The sequence below is a fragment of the Ovis aries genome, chromosome 19 (assembly GCF_016772045.2).
Source record: "Ovis aries strain OAR_USU_Benz2616 breed Rambouillet chromosome 19, ARS-UI_Ramb_v3.0, whole genome shotgun sequence".
In the NCBI taxonomy this organism is placed as follows: domain Eukaryota; kingdom Metazoa; phylum Chordata; class Mammalia; order Artiodactyla; family Bovidae; genus Ovis; species Ovis aries.
In genome coordinates this window covers 43,314,064-43,327,371 of record NC_056072.1, presented here as the reverse complement: position 1 = coordinate 43,327,371, position 13,308 = coordinate 43,314,064, and the positions used below count along the sequence as shown (strand labels likewise).

The 13,308-nt window shown below is 41.9% G+C and overlaps 1 protein-coding gene across 9 annotated transcripts in view; it reads left to right on the top strand.

The window, feature by feature from the left end:
- Window positions 1-13,308, top strand: part of FLNB (filamin B) — a 139,279-nt gene that overhangs the window by 58,791 nt on the left and 67,180 nt on the right. For all 9 annotated transcript variants that reach the window (XM_027958251.3, XM_042236024.2, XM_004018362.6 and 6 more), the window contains exons 2-6: window positions 490-738; window positions 2,812-2,909; window positions 5,347-5,494; window positions 11,221-11,339; window positions 12,160-12,237. In XM_027958251.3, the coding sequence (XP_027814052.1) occupies window positions 490-738; window positions 2,812-2,909; window positions 5,347-5,494; window positions 11,221-11,339; window positions 12,160-12,237 (692 nt within the window). The remainder of the gene's footprint in view (window positions 1-489; window positions 739-2,811; window positions 2,910-5,346; window positions 5,495-11,220; window positions 11,340-12,159; window positions 12,238-13,308) is intronic.

The following is a 13,308-nucleotide window of genomic DNA, read 5'->3' as shown; positions in this document are numbered from 1 at the left end:
GAATGTGAACGTGAAGTCACTCAGTTGTGTCCGACTCTTTGTGACCCCATGGACTGTAGCCTACCAGGCTCCTCTGTCCATGGGATTTTCCAGGCAATAGTACTGGAGTGGATTGCCATTTCCTTCTCCAAGGGATCTTCCCAACCCAGGGATCGAACCCGGGTCTAGTGTGGATTTAACCCCTGGGCAGGAACTGAGATCCCATCATCTGTTCGTCAAAAAAAACCCAAAACAGCGATAAAAAATAGAGAACACAGAATAATGTGTTCTCGTGTACTCATGATCCGCTGATGCTGGTTAACAATGTTTTGGAATCTTATCATCTCTGCACCTCAAGTATTTTGAAACTGATGCCAGCATGACATCCTTTCACTCTTAAATAGCTCAGTGTGGGTCTCTAACAGCTGAGGTTTTCATTTACTTTCTTACAAAGACTGGTTCACACCTGTGTGACTAGAGGCTTGACCCTGCCTGTGTTTCTTTGCTCAGACAGCAAAGCCATCGTGGATGGGAACCTGAAGCTCATCTTGGGCCTGGTGTGGACGCTCATCCTCCACTACTCCATCTCCATGCCCGTGTGGGAGGATGAAGGAGATGACGATGCCAAGAAGCAGACGCCAAAGCAGAGGCTGCTCGGGTGGATTCAGAACAAGATCCCCTACTTGCCCATCACCAACTTCAACCAGAACTGGCAAGACGGCAAAGCCCTGGGAGCTTTGGTAGACAGCTGTGCTCCAGGTACGTGCCCACGGCTGCCTGAGCCATCTCTTCCAGAGTGGGGGTATCGTTGACCCCTGAATCTCTTGGTTTTCAGTGGGAAAGCTATGTTTGCTGTGACTGCTGTATTTGTCCTGGTTTTTAGCTGATTGCAAGGTATCTAAAGGAACTAAAAATGGCTTCATTTGCTTTCTGATGAAAAGTCTTACAAGACTTTCCATAGACTTGTTTGAGCATGGAGTTATTTACCCAAATTCTGAATGAAGGCCTTCATGCTCTAAGCAGACCTTGAGTTTAGCTTCCAGACCCCAAGTCCTGCTTCTTCCCCCTCTTCCCACAGTGGGTGCCTGGTTTCCCGTTGGCTTCAACATGTGCCCTATTAGGTGGTTTGGCATGAAAATCTAAAAACATTTATTGAGTGGAAAGTACCCGTTTTTATCAACCACTGGGTTGACTGTATATGGCTTTCTCCACCCTTTTCTTTCTGCATTGCTGTGAAATAGTTCTTGGTCAGGATCCAGTTGGAGCCTTTTCCACCCTTGATGGGTTCCTCTTTTCTGAGTGGTTGAATGTACACCAAGGTAGTAATTACCCTCACTGCAGGGTTTAGATTGATGGGTAGAGTTTGCTGTTACACTCAATAGAAAAAACAGAGCCTGTGTTTATGTGCACCTCCAAAATTGTTTTTAATAAAAAAACTACTCTAACAATCATATTTTCCATTTACTGATCTCTTTGTATATGCTGGGCACATTAGTATTAAGTAAGCTAGTGGTTCTCAATGTACGCAACTAGCTGGTGTCAACTGGAGAGGGAAGGAGGATGGTCCCAGTCCCCAGTCTTCCTTGAGAGCCTGTAAACTGTGCCATCCAGAAGCAACTAGAAGCTCAGCATTAGTTCATTTCCCAGTGCCCTCTTCCTTGCTCTCATGCAAAGACACATTTTAGGATGCCTCTTTCTAGTTTAAACCTGGGGATTTTTAGTCCAGTCCTGTACTTCTTGTGCATACAAAAGATTTTGAGATGATTCTAGATTTAGATCTTTGAGCAAGTGAATGTTTTAAATATACAGGATGCTAGTCCAGTCTTTGTAGATATGTCGAGGCTTGGAATTGTGACACTGTAACTTATAATAAGAAATATATCTTTGGTCTTTGTCACCTTTCCTGCCACAGAGCTCTTAAAACCCTTGAAATTTACCAAGTGGTGTCTTTCAACCATGCCTAAGTTTATTAATGAGGTAACTTTTGGAATGCCTGTAAGGATGGGGCCTGGATGTTAGGGGAATCAACCAGTGATTAGAGGATTGGAACCTTTGCCCCTCTCTCCGGACTTCCAGGAAGGGAAGAGGAGATAGAGGCTGAGTTAGTAACTAACGTGAGGTGATGTGATCAGTGCATATAATGAAGCTGCCATAAAAATCCGTGAACTACCGGGTTTGGGAAGCTTCTGGTTGGTGAACGTGTGGTCCTGGGAGGGTGGCATGCCTGAAAAGACATGGAAGTTCCTTGCCCCTTCTCCCACCTGCCCTATGCATCTCTTCCATTTTATAAGGTCCTTTACAATAAACCAGTAACCCAGTAAGTAAACTGTTTTCCTGAGTTCAGTGAGCCACTCTAGGAAATGATCCAACCTGAGGACGGGGTGGTAAGAACCTCTGATTTGTAGCTGGTTCGTCAGAAGCCCAGCTCTGAATGAGTTAGGGGTCAGGGAGTCTGTGGGACTGAGCCCTTAACTTGTGGCTTTGATGCTATTTGAGTGTGATGTGTCAAAAAAGTCTCACTTCCTAAAAGACACCAGGCCCAAATGGTTTTATAGGCTTTGTTTGTTTATTTAGACCACCCCATCAAGGAATGGATAATCTCTATCTGAATGCAAGAAGAACAACCTGAAGAAGTCTCAGCTCAGGCAGAGTGATTTCTACCCTGGCTTAGTCATATCCATGATACATTTGGCCCAGAATGCATACAGTTCACTAAGATTTTTGGAAGAAACTGTTTTCTCAAGAGACTGAGTGAGTTTAGTTTAGGCACAGAGTTGCTTTCACCTCTTCAGTCAGTTAACACCAATAGCATCTTCTGTGTGCTGTTAACAGGTCTGTGCCCAGACTGGGAATCCTGGGATCCACGGAAGCCTGTAGATAATGCCCGAGAAGCCATGCAGCAGGCAGACGACTGGCTAGGCGTCCCGCAGGTACGTGTACAAGCACGCACGGCCCGCTGAGCTGTTTCCTCTGATGCCCTGTGGATGCCTGTGGTCTTGCACGCAGTCTGACCTCCTCAGTGGTCAGCTTTCAAGGAGCATTGCCTGGGGCCCTCTTCCATCTTTCTCAGTTTATCCACTTTAATAGATGCTCATTGACTTAGATACTTGTCTGTTTGTCTGCTCAGTCGTGTCCGATTCTTGGCGACTCCAGGGACTGTGGCCGACCAGGCTCCTCTGTCCATGGAATTTTCCAGGCAAGAGTACTGGAGTGGTTTGTCATTTCCTACTCCAGCCAGTCTTCCCAACCCAGGGATCAAACCCACATCCCTTGCATCTCCTTCACTGGCAGGCAGATTCTTTATCACTGCACTGCCTAGGTGCTTGTAGATTCCCTAAAAATCTTTACTGTTACATGTGACAGATTTTCTTGTATATTTCTTTTCCAAAGATCACAGAGGCCATGTTTGGAAGCCAGACTGCAAATCTTGACCTTAACCATAAGAAACTGCCAATATTTGACCATTTTTTAGCTATGAAACATTTGTAAATCCAGTATCTTTAAGAAAGTCACTTAGAACTTTTAAAGAAATATAAATCAAGATAATCTGCTATCAGTGGAAATTGTGGGAGAATTTGTATTGCCCATAATCCTAACACAGGAATATAACAAGGGAACTTAGAAATTGAATATGTCCTGGACACCATCTGCTGTAGCCACGTTGCTTAGTTGAGGTCCAATCTTCTAAGCCCTCCAAGGAGTTTAAATAGCATCTCCTGACATCATGACTCCCATGTTCAAAGACTCGGTCAAGAAAAGTTATGGGTAGCCAGTGCCAGGCAATGGATGACCTCATTACAGACTCCATTAAGGTCTTAAGTTGGTATTCAGAGCTGAGGTCAGTGTATTTGTATCAGGATCCCTTGGAAGGTAGAAAATCTTGCCTGTATTTCTTTGGTTTGGTTTTGGCATCATGTCTCTGCTCCAAGGCCCATTCCTTGGCTCTTTCACCTTTAAGAAGCGGTATGATTTGTTTTTCATCTCCCTTTAAACCCGAAATCCATCTCCTTTTGGCATTCATGTGATGTTGGCAGTGTGTAAAATTGTTGAAGGAGCTGCCGAGAAGAAATGCCAAAGCAATGCATGTCCTGTATTTTGCGGAATGTATTGGAGGCAAGTGTACAAACCCAAATAGCTATCTTGTTGCAGCAGGCTAATTATCAGAATATTTCCTGTTTTGGGTGTTTTTTTTTTTTTTTTTTCCTTGTTTCTTTTACCATGGAGTGAGGGAAGCTGGGCACATAATGTTGTTCATCTGAATTTGGTTGATCTGGTGCATGAGAGACTTCTGTTACTCCGAAGAGGTATGGCTTATTGCGGGCAGGAGAACATTTTTTTGCTATTTAGGGCTGGATCAAGTGGTGAAACTGGGGCTGTGACACCTGCAGGGAGTCCACCTATTTAGCAAGGGTCTAATCTTGCTCCTAAGCTGAATGTCAGGAGAAAATTTCCCCTTTCCTGTTTTGAAAATGGCTTAAAACATATTGAGAGCTGTCTTAGCTCAGGCTGTTATAATAATACCACTGACCAGGTGGCTTAAACAACAGACGTTTATTTACTTCTCAGTTCTGAAAGTTGGGAAGTCCAAGATAAAGGTGTGCCAAGAAACTATGTTCTTGGTGAAGGCTCTTTTCCTGGGTTGCACACAGCTGCCAGCTGACTTCTGGCTGTGCCCTCAGGTGGTGGTGAGAAACTGAGCTGAGGCCTTTCTTCCTCTTCTTGTAAGGGCATCAGTCCCATCGTGGGGGTTCCACCCTCATGGTCTCATCCAGACCTACTTACCTCCCAGAGGCCCCGCCCCCTATTACCATCACACCCGGGGTTAGGACTTTAACATATGAATTAGGGGAGGACGAAAGCATTCAGTCTGTTTCTTAGACCACATATCTAATGTCATTGCATTATCTCATTTTGGTTTTATTAATTTTTTTATTTTTAGTAGAAGCTGAGTAAATAGAAATGTAGATACTGGATAAAAGAGCAAATATTTTGGCAATATGCTTTAATCCCATGTATTCTTGTTTCTTCTTCTTCCTTACTTGATAGAGATTAGTCTTTCTGGAAAGGAGAGTGGGTAGCCTTTTTTGTGGGGAGGTTTGAACCTCTGGAAATTACATACAGAATTGTCTGGAGAAGGTCCTTAGCTTCCAAAGATAATGGTGACACTTCTAAAAGATTTGTTTTTTTTTTAAAAACAAAAAACCAAAAACTAATTTTGGCATGCCGGTTTGATGCAGTTTCACTTTATTGAGAAGCTGACTCAATTTCTTTATACTTGTAGTTGTTGGTTTAAGAGATGTTTGCAAAAACTTTAGTAGTTGCAAAGTGCTATGTTCTGGGTGTTCATCTACCCTGTCGTTATTCTAGGTCATCACTCCTGAAGAAATTATTCACCCGGATGTGGATGAGCACTCAGTGATGACTTACCTGTCCCAGTTCCCCAAAGCCAAGCTCAAGCCTGGAGCTCCCCTTAAACCCAAACTCAACCCCAAGAAAGCCAGGGCCTATGGTAGAGGTAAGCGCTGGTCATGTTGGATTTGAGGCTTGTCCTCTGGTCTTGATTTATTCATTTTTATTTATGTGTTTAATTTAAATTTTTTTATTTTTAATTGGAGGATAATTTCTTTACGATATGGTGTTGGTCTCTGCCATATAGCAACATGAATCAGCCACTGTGGTCTTGATTATTCAGGATCGAGAATGTGTAAGCTTAATATTTTAAGACGTCCCAGGCCTTCTTTGTCAGATAGCTTTTTTAAAATTTCCTCCTTTACCTAAAGGTCCTTGTGTTTATTTCTATCCTTTTCTGTCTTGTGAATCTAGGCTTCCAAGAACAGTGCTACTTTAATGTAATGGAGATGGATGAGTTTGTACTTTGTGATTTGGATGCAGTAACCCTGAGATAAAGAAAGGACTATTCTTTCCATTTTTCAGATGAGCAATCAGAGGCCCAGTCCACAAAGGAAAGGGGATGCTGGAGTGGAGGGAGAAGGTGAATGGGGAGGTCCCCCAGATTGCCATGGTGGGGTACAGCAGGAGCCTGGGTCTTCTGACTGCTGATTCATTTCTCCTTTTGGTTATGTGAAAGCTGTGCAGGTTTCCAGATGCAATGGGAGCTATTGTTAACCCCTGGCAGATACTTCCATGCTAAGACATCCTGTTTATAATCTCCCAGCCAGCTGCCAGGAGTGTTCTGCTCAAAACGTTCGAGTAGGTCAGAGGCATTCTGAGGAATTTGGTTTTCTGGTTGGCACCTGACTTCAAGCCTGTTAGCTTTATTTACAGAGAACAGTTGCATTTCAGCCCAGTGTGGTTTCTGGTAAAAATTAGTACAACAGGATATAATTTATTCTCTTTTCTGTGGTGAGGGGGAAGAGTACATTCTATTTTCATAATTGCAATTAGGATCACACACACACAAAATATTTCCCATGTTTTCCCAGATTTCCTATAATCTGCCTACTGCTCTTAACATTCTAATGTGTTCTCTTGCTCTGTGTGTGCTCATGTGTGTGATTGTTGAACTATTCAAAAATATATTGCAGGCATGGTAACATTTTGCTCCTCAGAACATCAGCAAACCTTTCCTAAGAATAGGAGGACATCCTCTATGCAACCACAGTATTCATTATCACACATAAGAAAATAGGACAATAATTTCATAACAGCTCATATGCAGTTTATAATTAAATTTCTCTTATCCTACAGTTGTCTGTTTTACAGTTTTCTTGTTTTACAAACCAAGATCTGATTAAGACTCACTTTCTATATTTGCTTGTTACTTTATCTGAAACTCTTAATCTAGAATACTTTTCCCAAACTTTCTTTTCTTCTTCTTTTTTTTTAATGGCATTGACTTTCTAAAGATGTAGAGCAGTTGTCTATCCACTCATTCCCTTTGAAGTTAGCAGGGCCCTACTTGGCATCAGCTTGGTCTTGAAATGACACACGACCAGGGCAGCGTGCTGAGTGTGCACTGTTCTCAGCCCCGTTCTCGTCTTTTGCAGCATGATTAAGAGGACAGAGAGTTCTGGAACAGACCTACTTGCTATTTGAAGTCCTTCTGGCAATGAAGTGGGCTCTGTGCCATCATTTGTGTTATATCGAGACAGGGGACTTTGTTCAAAGCCGTACCCACAGTGCAGTCAAGTGAAGGTTGGCACGTCCATGCATGCTTTAAAAGTGCTTTCTCTCTAAGCCCTAGTCAAAGACACTGGCAGGAATAAGGAATCTGATTTGAAAGGTTATGCTTCCCTTAAAGGCAGAAAAGTTGCAAACAGCCAAATCTCTTTGTCAACAAAATTGGTCAAATGGATTGAATCTAATCAAGGCATAAAGTGCTTGTTTGCAATAAGCTTATCGCTGGTATCCAGTTTCCCTGTTGTTAATGTGAAACGGTTTCCTTTCACAGTGCTGTTTTCTAGAAAATGACCTCTTGCTGCAGCTAAGGAATGTGGCTAGTCATTGCCATTTCCTTCATTTGACTCTGTAAGTTTTATATACTTAGGGAGGAAACACACACACACATACATATATATCTTTTGTATTTTTGTGCCATGGTAAAATGCCTATAACATAACATTCACTAATTTAACTCCTTTTAGGTGCACCTAAGACATTGAGTATATTCATATATTCACTGTGTTGTGAAACCATCACCTCTCTTCATCTCTAGAACTTTTTGCATCTTCCTGAATTGAAACTCTGTACCCACCAAACGCAACTCTCCATCCTCACCTCCCCCGGCCCTGGCAAGTGCCATTCTACTTTCTGTTTCTATGATGTTGTTGTTCAGTCGCTACGTTGTGTCCAACTCTTTGCAACCCCGTGGACTGTAGCACAGCAGGCTTCCCTGTCCTTCACCATCTCCCCGAGTTTGATCAGACTCATGTCCAGCGAGTTGGTGATGCCATCCAATCATCTCGTCCTCAGTCGTCCCCTTCTCCTGGCCTCAGTCTGTTTCTATGGATTTGCCTCTTGTAGGTACCTTGTAAGTGGACTCGTATAGTATTGATATTTGTCCTTCTGTGTTTGGTTTACTGTATGTAGCATAGGGTTTACAAGATTCATTCATGTTGTTGAATGTATAAAAATTTCATTCCTTTTTCAAGCTGAATAATATTTTGTTGTCTCCATATTCCGCATTTTGTTTTTCCATTTTTCTGTCAGTGGACATTCAGGGTTTTTAAATACCTTTTAGCTATTGTGAATAATGCTGCTGTGAGCATATGCATACAAGTATCTGAGTCCCTGCTTTCAATTTTGGGGGGATATATGTAGAAGTGGAATTGCTGGATCATATGGTAATTCTGTTTAATTTTTTTTTTTTTTTTTTAAGTAGAAAGACAGAATGGTCATTTTAGGGAACAGAGCCCCATGTGAGGCCACATGGGCAGCACCTTAGGTATTACCTTGTCCTTGATGAGACAAAGGGGAGGGGCAATTTGTTCTCTCCTGTGTGGCCATGTTGCTTTGTTTCTGCTGACAGAACCAAGACAGAAAGAGTGTTTCATCTTGTAGTTTTTAAAGAGTTGGTGTTGCCCAAGTTGCAATTACCAGCTGGTGAGCATTTGCAGATCCGTTCACTGAGACCCATTCAACTGGAAGGAGGGAAGGCTGGCGTGATGTGAACCTACAGCCACAAGCAGGCCTTTGTGATGGGCTCCCTGGCAGGGGTCAGCATGCTGAAAGCCTGTATCCACGGGCAAGCAGAAACCTTTAATGAAACCTGTGTTCTGTATGGAGCATCCACTGCATAGGAAGCCCTCAGCACTTTTAGTTCTGAGTAATCCTAGGGAACAGTGGTTTCTCTGCACGGGAAGCATTATCTCCCAAATAGGTGTGGTTCTGCTTCCTAACCAACCATGGTTAGCCAGAGAAGAGGAGCCCAGTCTCTGGCTTTCATAGGCTGACTCTACAGGCTGTGGAGTTAGATGGAGTGGATATTTATAAATGTTTTAAGTGCATGATCAAATCTTTGTTAAATAACATAATTTTTATATAAATTTTAAGCACAAGAAAAAGTTAGAAAACAACAATTGAAAGTCGCATTTGCTAGCCCCATTTTTTTCCTTCAGAGTTGGAGGTATTTCTTTCCAGCCATTTTTCTATGCTGAAATGAGTTCAACCTGTATATTTTCTTCAATTTGCATTTTTTTTAACCTAACAGATTGTGTTATGTAACTATCTATTACCAGTTTTTCTTAAATTATTTATTGGAAAGCTAATATAAATCCAGATATAGTAACAAATGACCTAATGTCTTCAACCCAGACCAATGGGAAAGAAAAGAAGAGATGAAGAGAAATCTAGGAAGTAAATAAGGTTTAAGAGATTTAGCAACAAATTGTAACATGTGAAAATTATTTGGTCCTATTTAAACTGTTAAAGAAATTCATTAGACTTTTTTTTAAGATTCAGAATATTTTATTTATTTATTTTTGTGACACTTCCAAGATAATTTAGGACTTTAAACACTGAACATTTGATGTTATTAAGGAATTCCATTTGATGTTATTAAGGAATTATTTTATTTTTTGATGTGGGCATTCTAAAAATATCTTCTAAAGATAAGTAGTGAATGTTTATGGATGAAAACTAAGAGGACTAGGATTTGTATCCAGATAACATAAGAGGAGAAAAGAGGTGAGAATGAAGCAGTGAAACAAGACAGGCTGTGAGCTGAGAGTAGTTGAAGCTAAGTGATAGGTACGTGGGATTCATTTTAATATCTCTCCATGTCTGTATCAGTTGAGGACTCTCCATAATAATAAAAACTTTTAAAAAAGTAATACTTCTGGGAAGATGGAATAGAAGTACTTTTTCTAATGCTTCCCACTAAGTGCAACTAAAACCCCTGGGAATTTTCTACAGGGTGAATGTAAGGAGTCTCAGAAAGAGATTAAGGCAAAGCAGCTAGAGATCGTGGGTCTGAAGATTGGCACTGTAGTGAATTCCTTGAATGGTTGAAAAATTCCTAAATTTGGCAAAAAAAAAGCAGAACATAAACCTACAGCTTCAAGAAACTGAGAGAAACCCAAGCAATTGCGCTCTTTAACATTTAGCCAGAGGAATAAAAGCTTAACATTTGCACACAGTCCTGTGTATGAATGTTTATAGCAGCTTTATCAGTAATAGACAACTGGAAACAACCCAGATGTCCTTCGCTGGGTGAATGGTTAAACAAACAGTGGTGCGTCCATATCATGGAATATTACTCAATGATAAAAAGAACAGGCTTTTGATACAGGCAGCATCCTGGATGAAACTGCAGAGAATGATGCTTGTGGAAAAAGCTAATCCCCAAAGATTAGATAATGTGTGATTCCATTATATGACATTTTACAAGTGATAAAATTAGAGATGAACAGATTAGTACTGTGAAGGGTTACAAAAGGGATGGCTATGAAAGATCGCTAGGAGAGTTCCCTGTGGGGTAGAAATGTTCTGTATCTTGATTGTGCCGTGACTTATGATATTGTACTAGAGTTTTGTAGGATGTATCCATTTGGGGAACTAGGTAAAGGGTATTATTAATTCTTACACTTGTATGCTACTCTATTTCAAATTAATTTGCTCAATCATTCAATTTACAAGTTTAATTAAAAATAAGTGCAATATTTAAAACATTTTAAGTAATACAAAAATGATCTTTAGGGAATTCTCAGGTGGTCCAGTGGTTAGGGCTTGGAGCTTTCACTGTGATGATCTGGGTTCAGTCCCTGCTCAGGGAGCTAAGATCCTGCAAGCTGCATGGTGCGGCCAAAAACAAAACAAGAAACAAAAATGGTCTTTAACAAAAAATGAATCACACTTTGTCTTCTTCCCCAAGGCAAGCCCTACTTCTAGTTACCACATCATTTTCACAGTCATATAATGTAGCCCTTTGACTGAAGTTCTCTGAATATTTCAGAACTGAATATTACTTAAATACCAAGGACAAGATTTGAGTTATTTTAAAAAATTTATTTGGATGCATTGAGTCTTAGTTGTAGCAAGTGGGATCTAGTTTCCCGACTAGGGAACAAGCCTGGGCCTCCTGCATTGGGAGCATGAAGTCTTAGACACTGGACCATGAAGGAAGTTCCCAAATTTGTGTTTTTGACTTGATTACCCCATCATGGTTTGTCACCGTCTCCCACAGGGCAGAAGCAGGAATGGGTTTCCTGTCTCATTTCCGTGAAGGCGACACTGTTGGGGCCTGACCCAGTTTGTAATGTGCTTGTGTAAACCCGTGAACAGGTATCGAGCCCACTGGGAACATGGTGAAGCAGCCGGCTAAGTTCACCGTGGACACAATCAGCGCCGGGCAAGGTGATGTCATGGTGTTTGTTGAGGACCCAGAAGGGAACAAAGAGGAGGTATGTTGGAGGAGGCTGCCTCCCCTGTTAGTATCCCATGGAAACTTTGGCACTTATAACAGGGCCAGGGACTGTGTCCCTATTTTTCTTATTAAAGCTCAAAACAAAAGCTTTTTTTTTTTTTTCTTAAAAAAAAAAAAAAAAAGAATCTTGAGTCTTATAGCAGTTAAATTCACTTGCCTAAGAGTTGTGTTTAAAGTATCATATAAATTGATACCCAAGGACACACATTATATAATACAATAAAATATTGCATTTAACTATTGTTACTGATAAAATACAGTCCAGTAGCAATATTGATTCCCTGCTCTTTCCCCATGCTGATCATCCTCTGGTTCCTCCCTTGGGACCTTTGCACATACTGCTTCTTCTGTCAGGCTATCATCTTAAGACTGTATTTTATTCCTAGCGCTGAGCACCATCTGAAGTTCTACATTTATTGGCGTAATTGTCTGTTTCTCCCACTGAGGCAGGAATTGTGCCTGATTTATTTTTGGTACCTGTCCCTGGGCTTGGTGTTTCATAAGCTCTTAATAACTACTGGGCCAAGAAAGGTTTAGGTTACTAGCTTCATAGTCTCTCTCATCTGGAAAGGTAACAGCCCTGAGATGATGGAGAGGCCTGACTTGGTTTTACCTGTGTGCTAATGTGACTTGGTTTCCGTGACTTCAGGTTGCTTCTCTTGGAGCTTCCTGCAGGAGTGGTGGGCCAGAGAAGAGCCAGGGTAGGTTCCTGGCCTGGCACCTTGCCATGGGCCCTTGGCGAGCACAGCACACTTACACCAGTGCCTTCTCTAATTGTCACTCATCTTACCTCCTAGGCACTCGTGACCCCTGACAGCGATAAGAACAAGACATACTCTGTGGAGTATCTGCCCAAGGTCACCGGACTGCACAAAGTAAGATAAGACATCATGGCCTTTGCTTGAATGTTCTTCTGTGCTTGCTTTGATAGATGCGGAAGAAGCGTGGTTTTCTTAAGTTTGCGTCTGTCTATCATCTATCTATCTATCTGTGGTTGTACTAGATTTTCATTGCTTCTTGCAGGCTTTCTCTTGTTGTGGCAAGTGGGGGCTTCCTCCAGTTGCATTGTGCTGGCTTCTCGTTGCGGTGGCTTTTCTTGTTGTGGTGCGTGGGCTCAGTTGCTCCACAGTATGTGGGATCTTCCCCAACCAGGGGTTGAATCTGCACTGGCAGGTGGACTCTTCACCTTTGGACCATCTGGAAAGTCCCTTAAATCCTCCTCTGATTTCTCTTTCTGTTTATAGTAGTATCCATGTTCATTGTCAGAAATCTCGGATCCCTGTGAATCAGGCTTGAGATAATCGCTACTCCATGCAGATTGGTTGAATTCCATTAAATTCTTTGCAGTGTCATAAGATTTTTCTGACTCCACCGAGATAACTAATAACTGTAACTGCAAGCCTGGAGTGTAAATGCTGAGCTATGGGCTCTTTGTCTTTAGTGCTTCCTTAAATGTCCCTCTTCAGAGTGCTCCAGAGGCTCTGTCAGCATCAAAGCCTGAATGCAGAGAAGGCCAGTTGACTAGAGTGGAGGCCAGTGGCCCACCCAATCCAATAACCCTCAGAATTTAAAAGATGAGAACTTCGACTCAAAGTTTAGACAGAAATCTGTCTTATGTCTCAAGTCCATGTATCTGAAAACGGTCTTGGTCCTTTGAAGAATACTTTGGCTCTTAGATTTGAAATCCTGGAACTCTACATGATATTCTATAGGGACACTGGTCCCTTTTGCAGCTGCCTTAAAGAGTCTGGTGTCTGGAGATTGAAGTGCTTGTGCATATTGTTACTATAGAGGCTAATCTAGGCATGTCTGATGTGTTTTAGTTGGCTAAAGGCCTGATGTCCCAGGCCCAGCTGTGTGGTTGATAGAGTCAGATGGGAGTCCCACTGAGGCCACTTCCCCAGAGTTCCTGGTTCCAGGACCTTTGTGTGTACGATCAGGAAGAT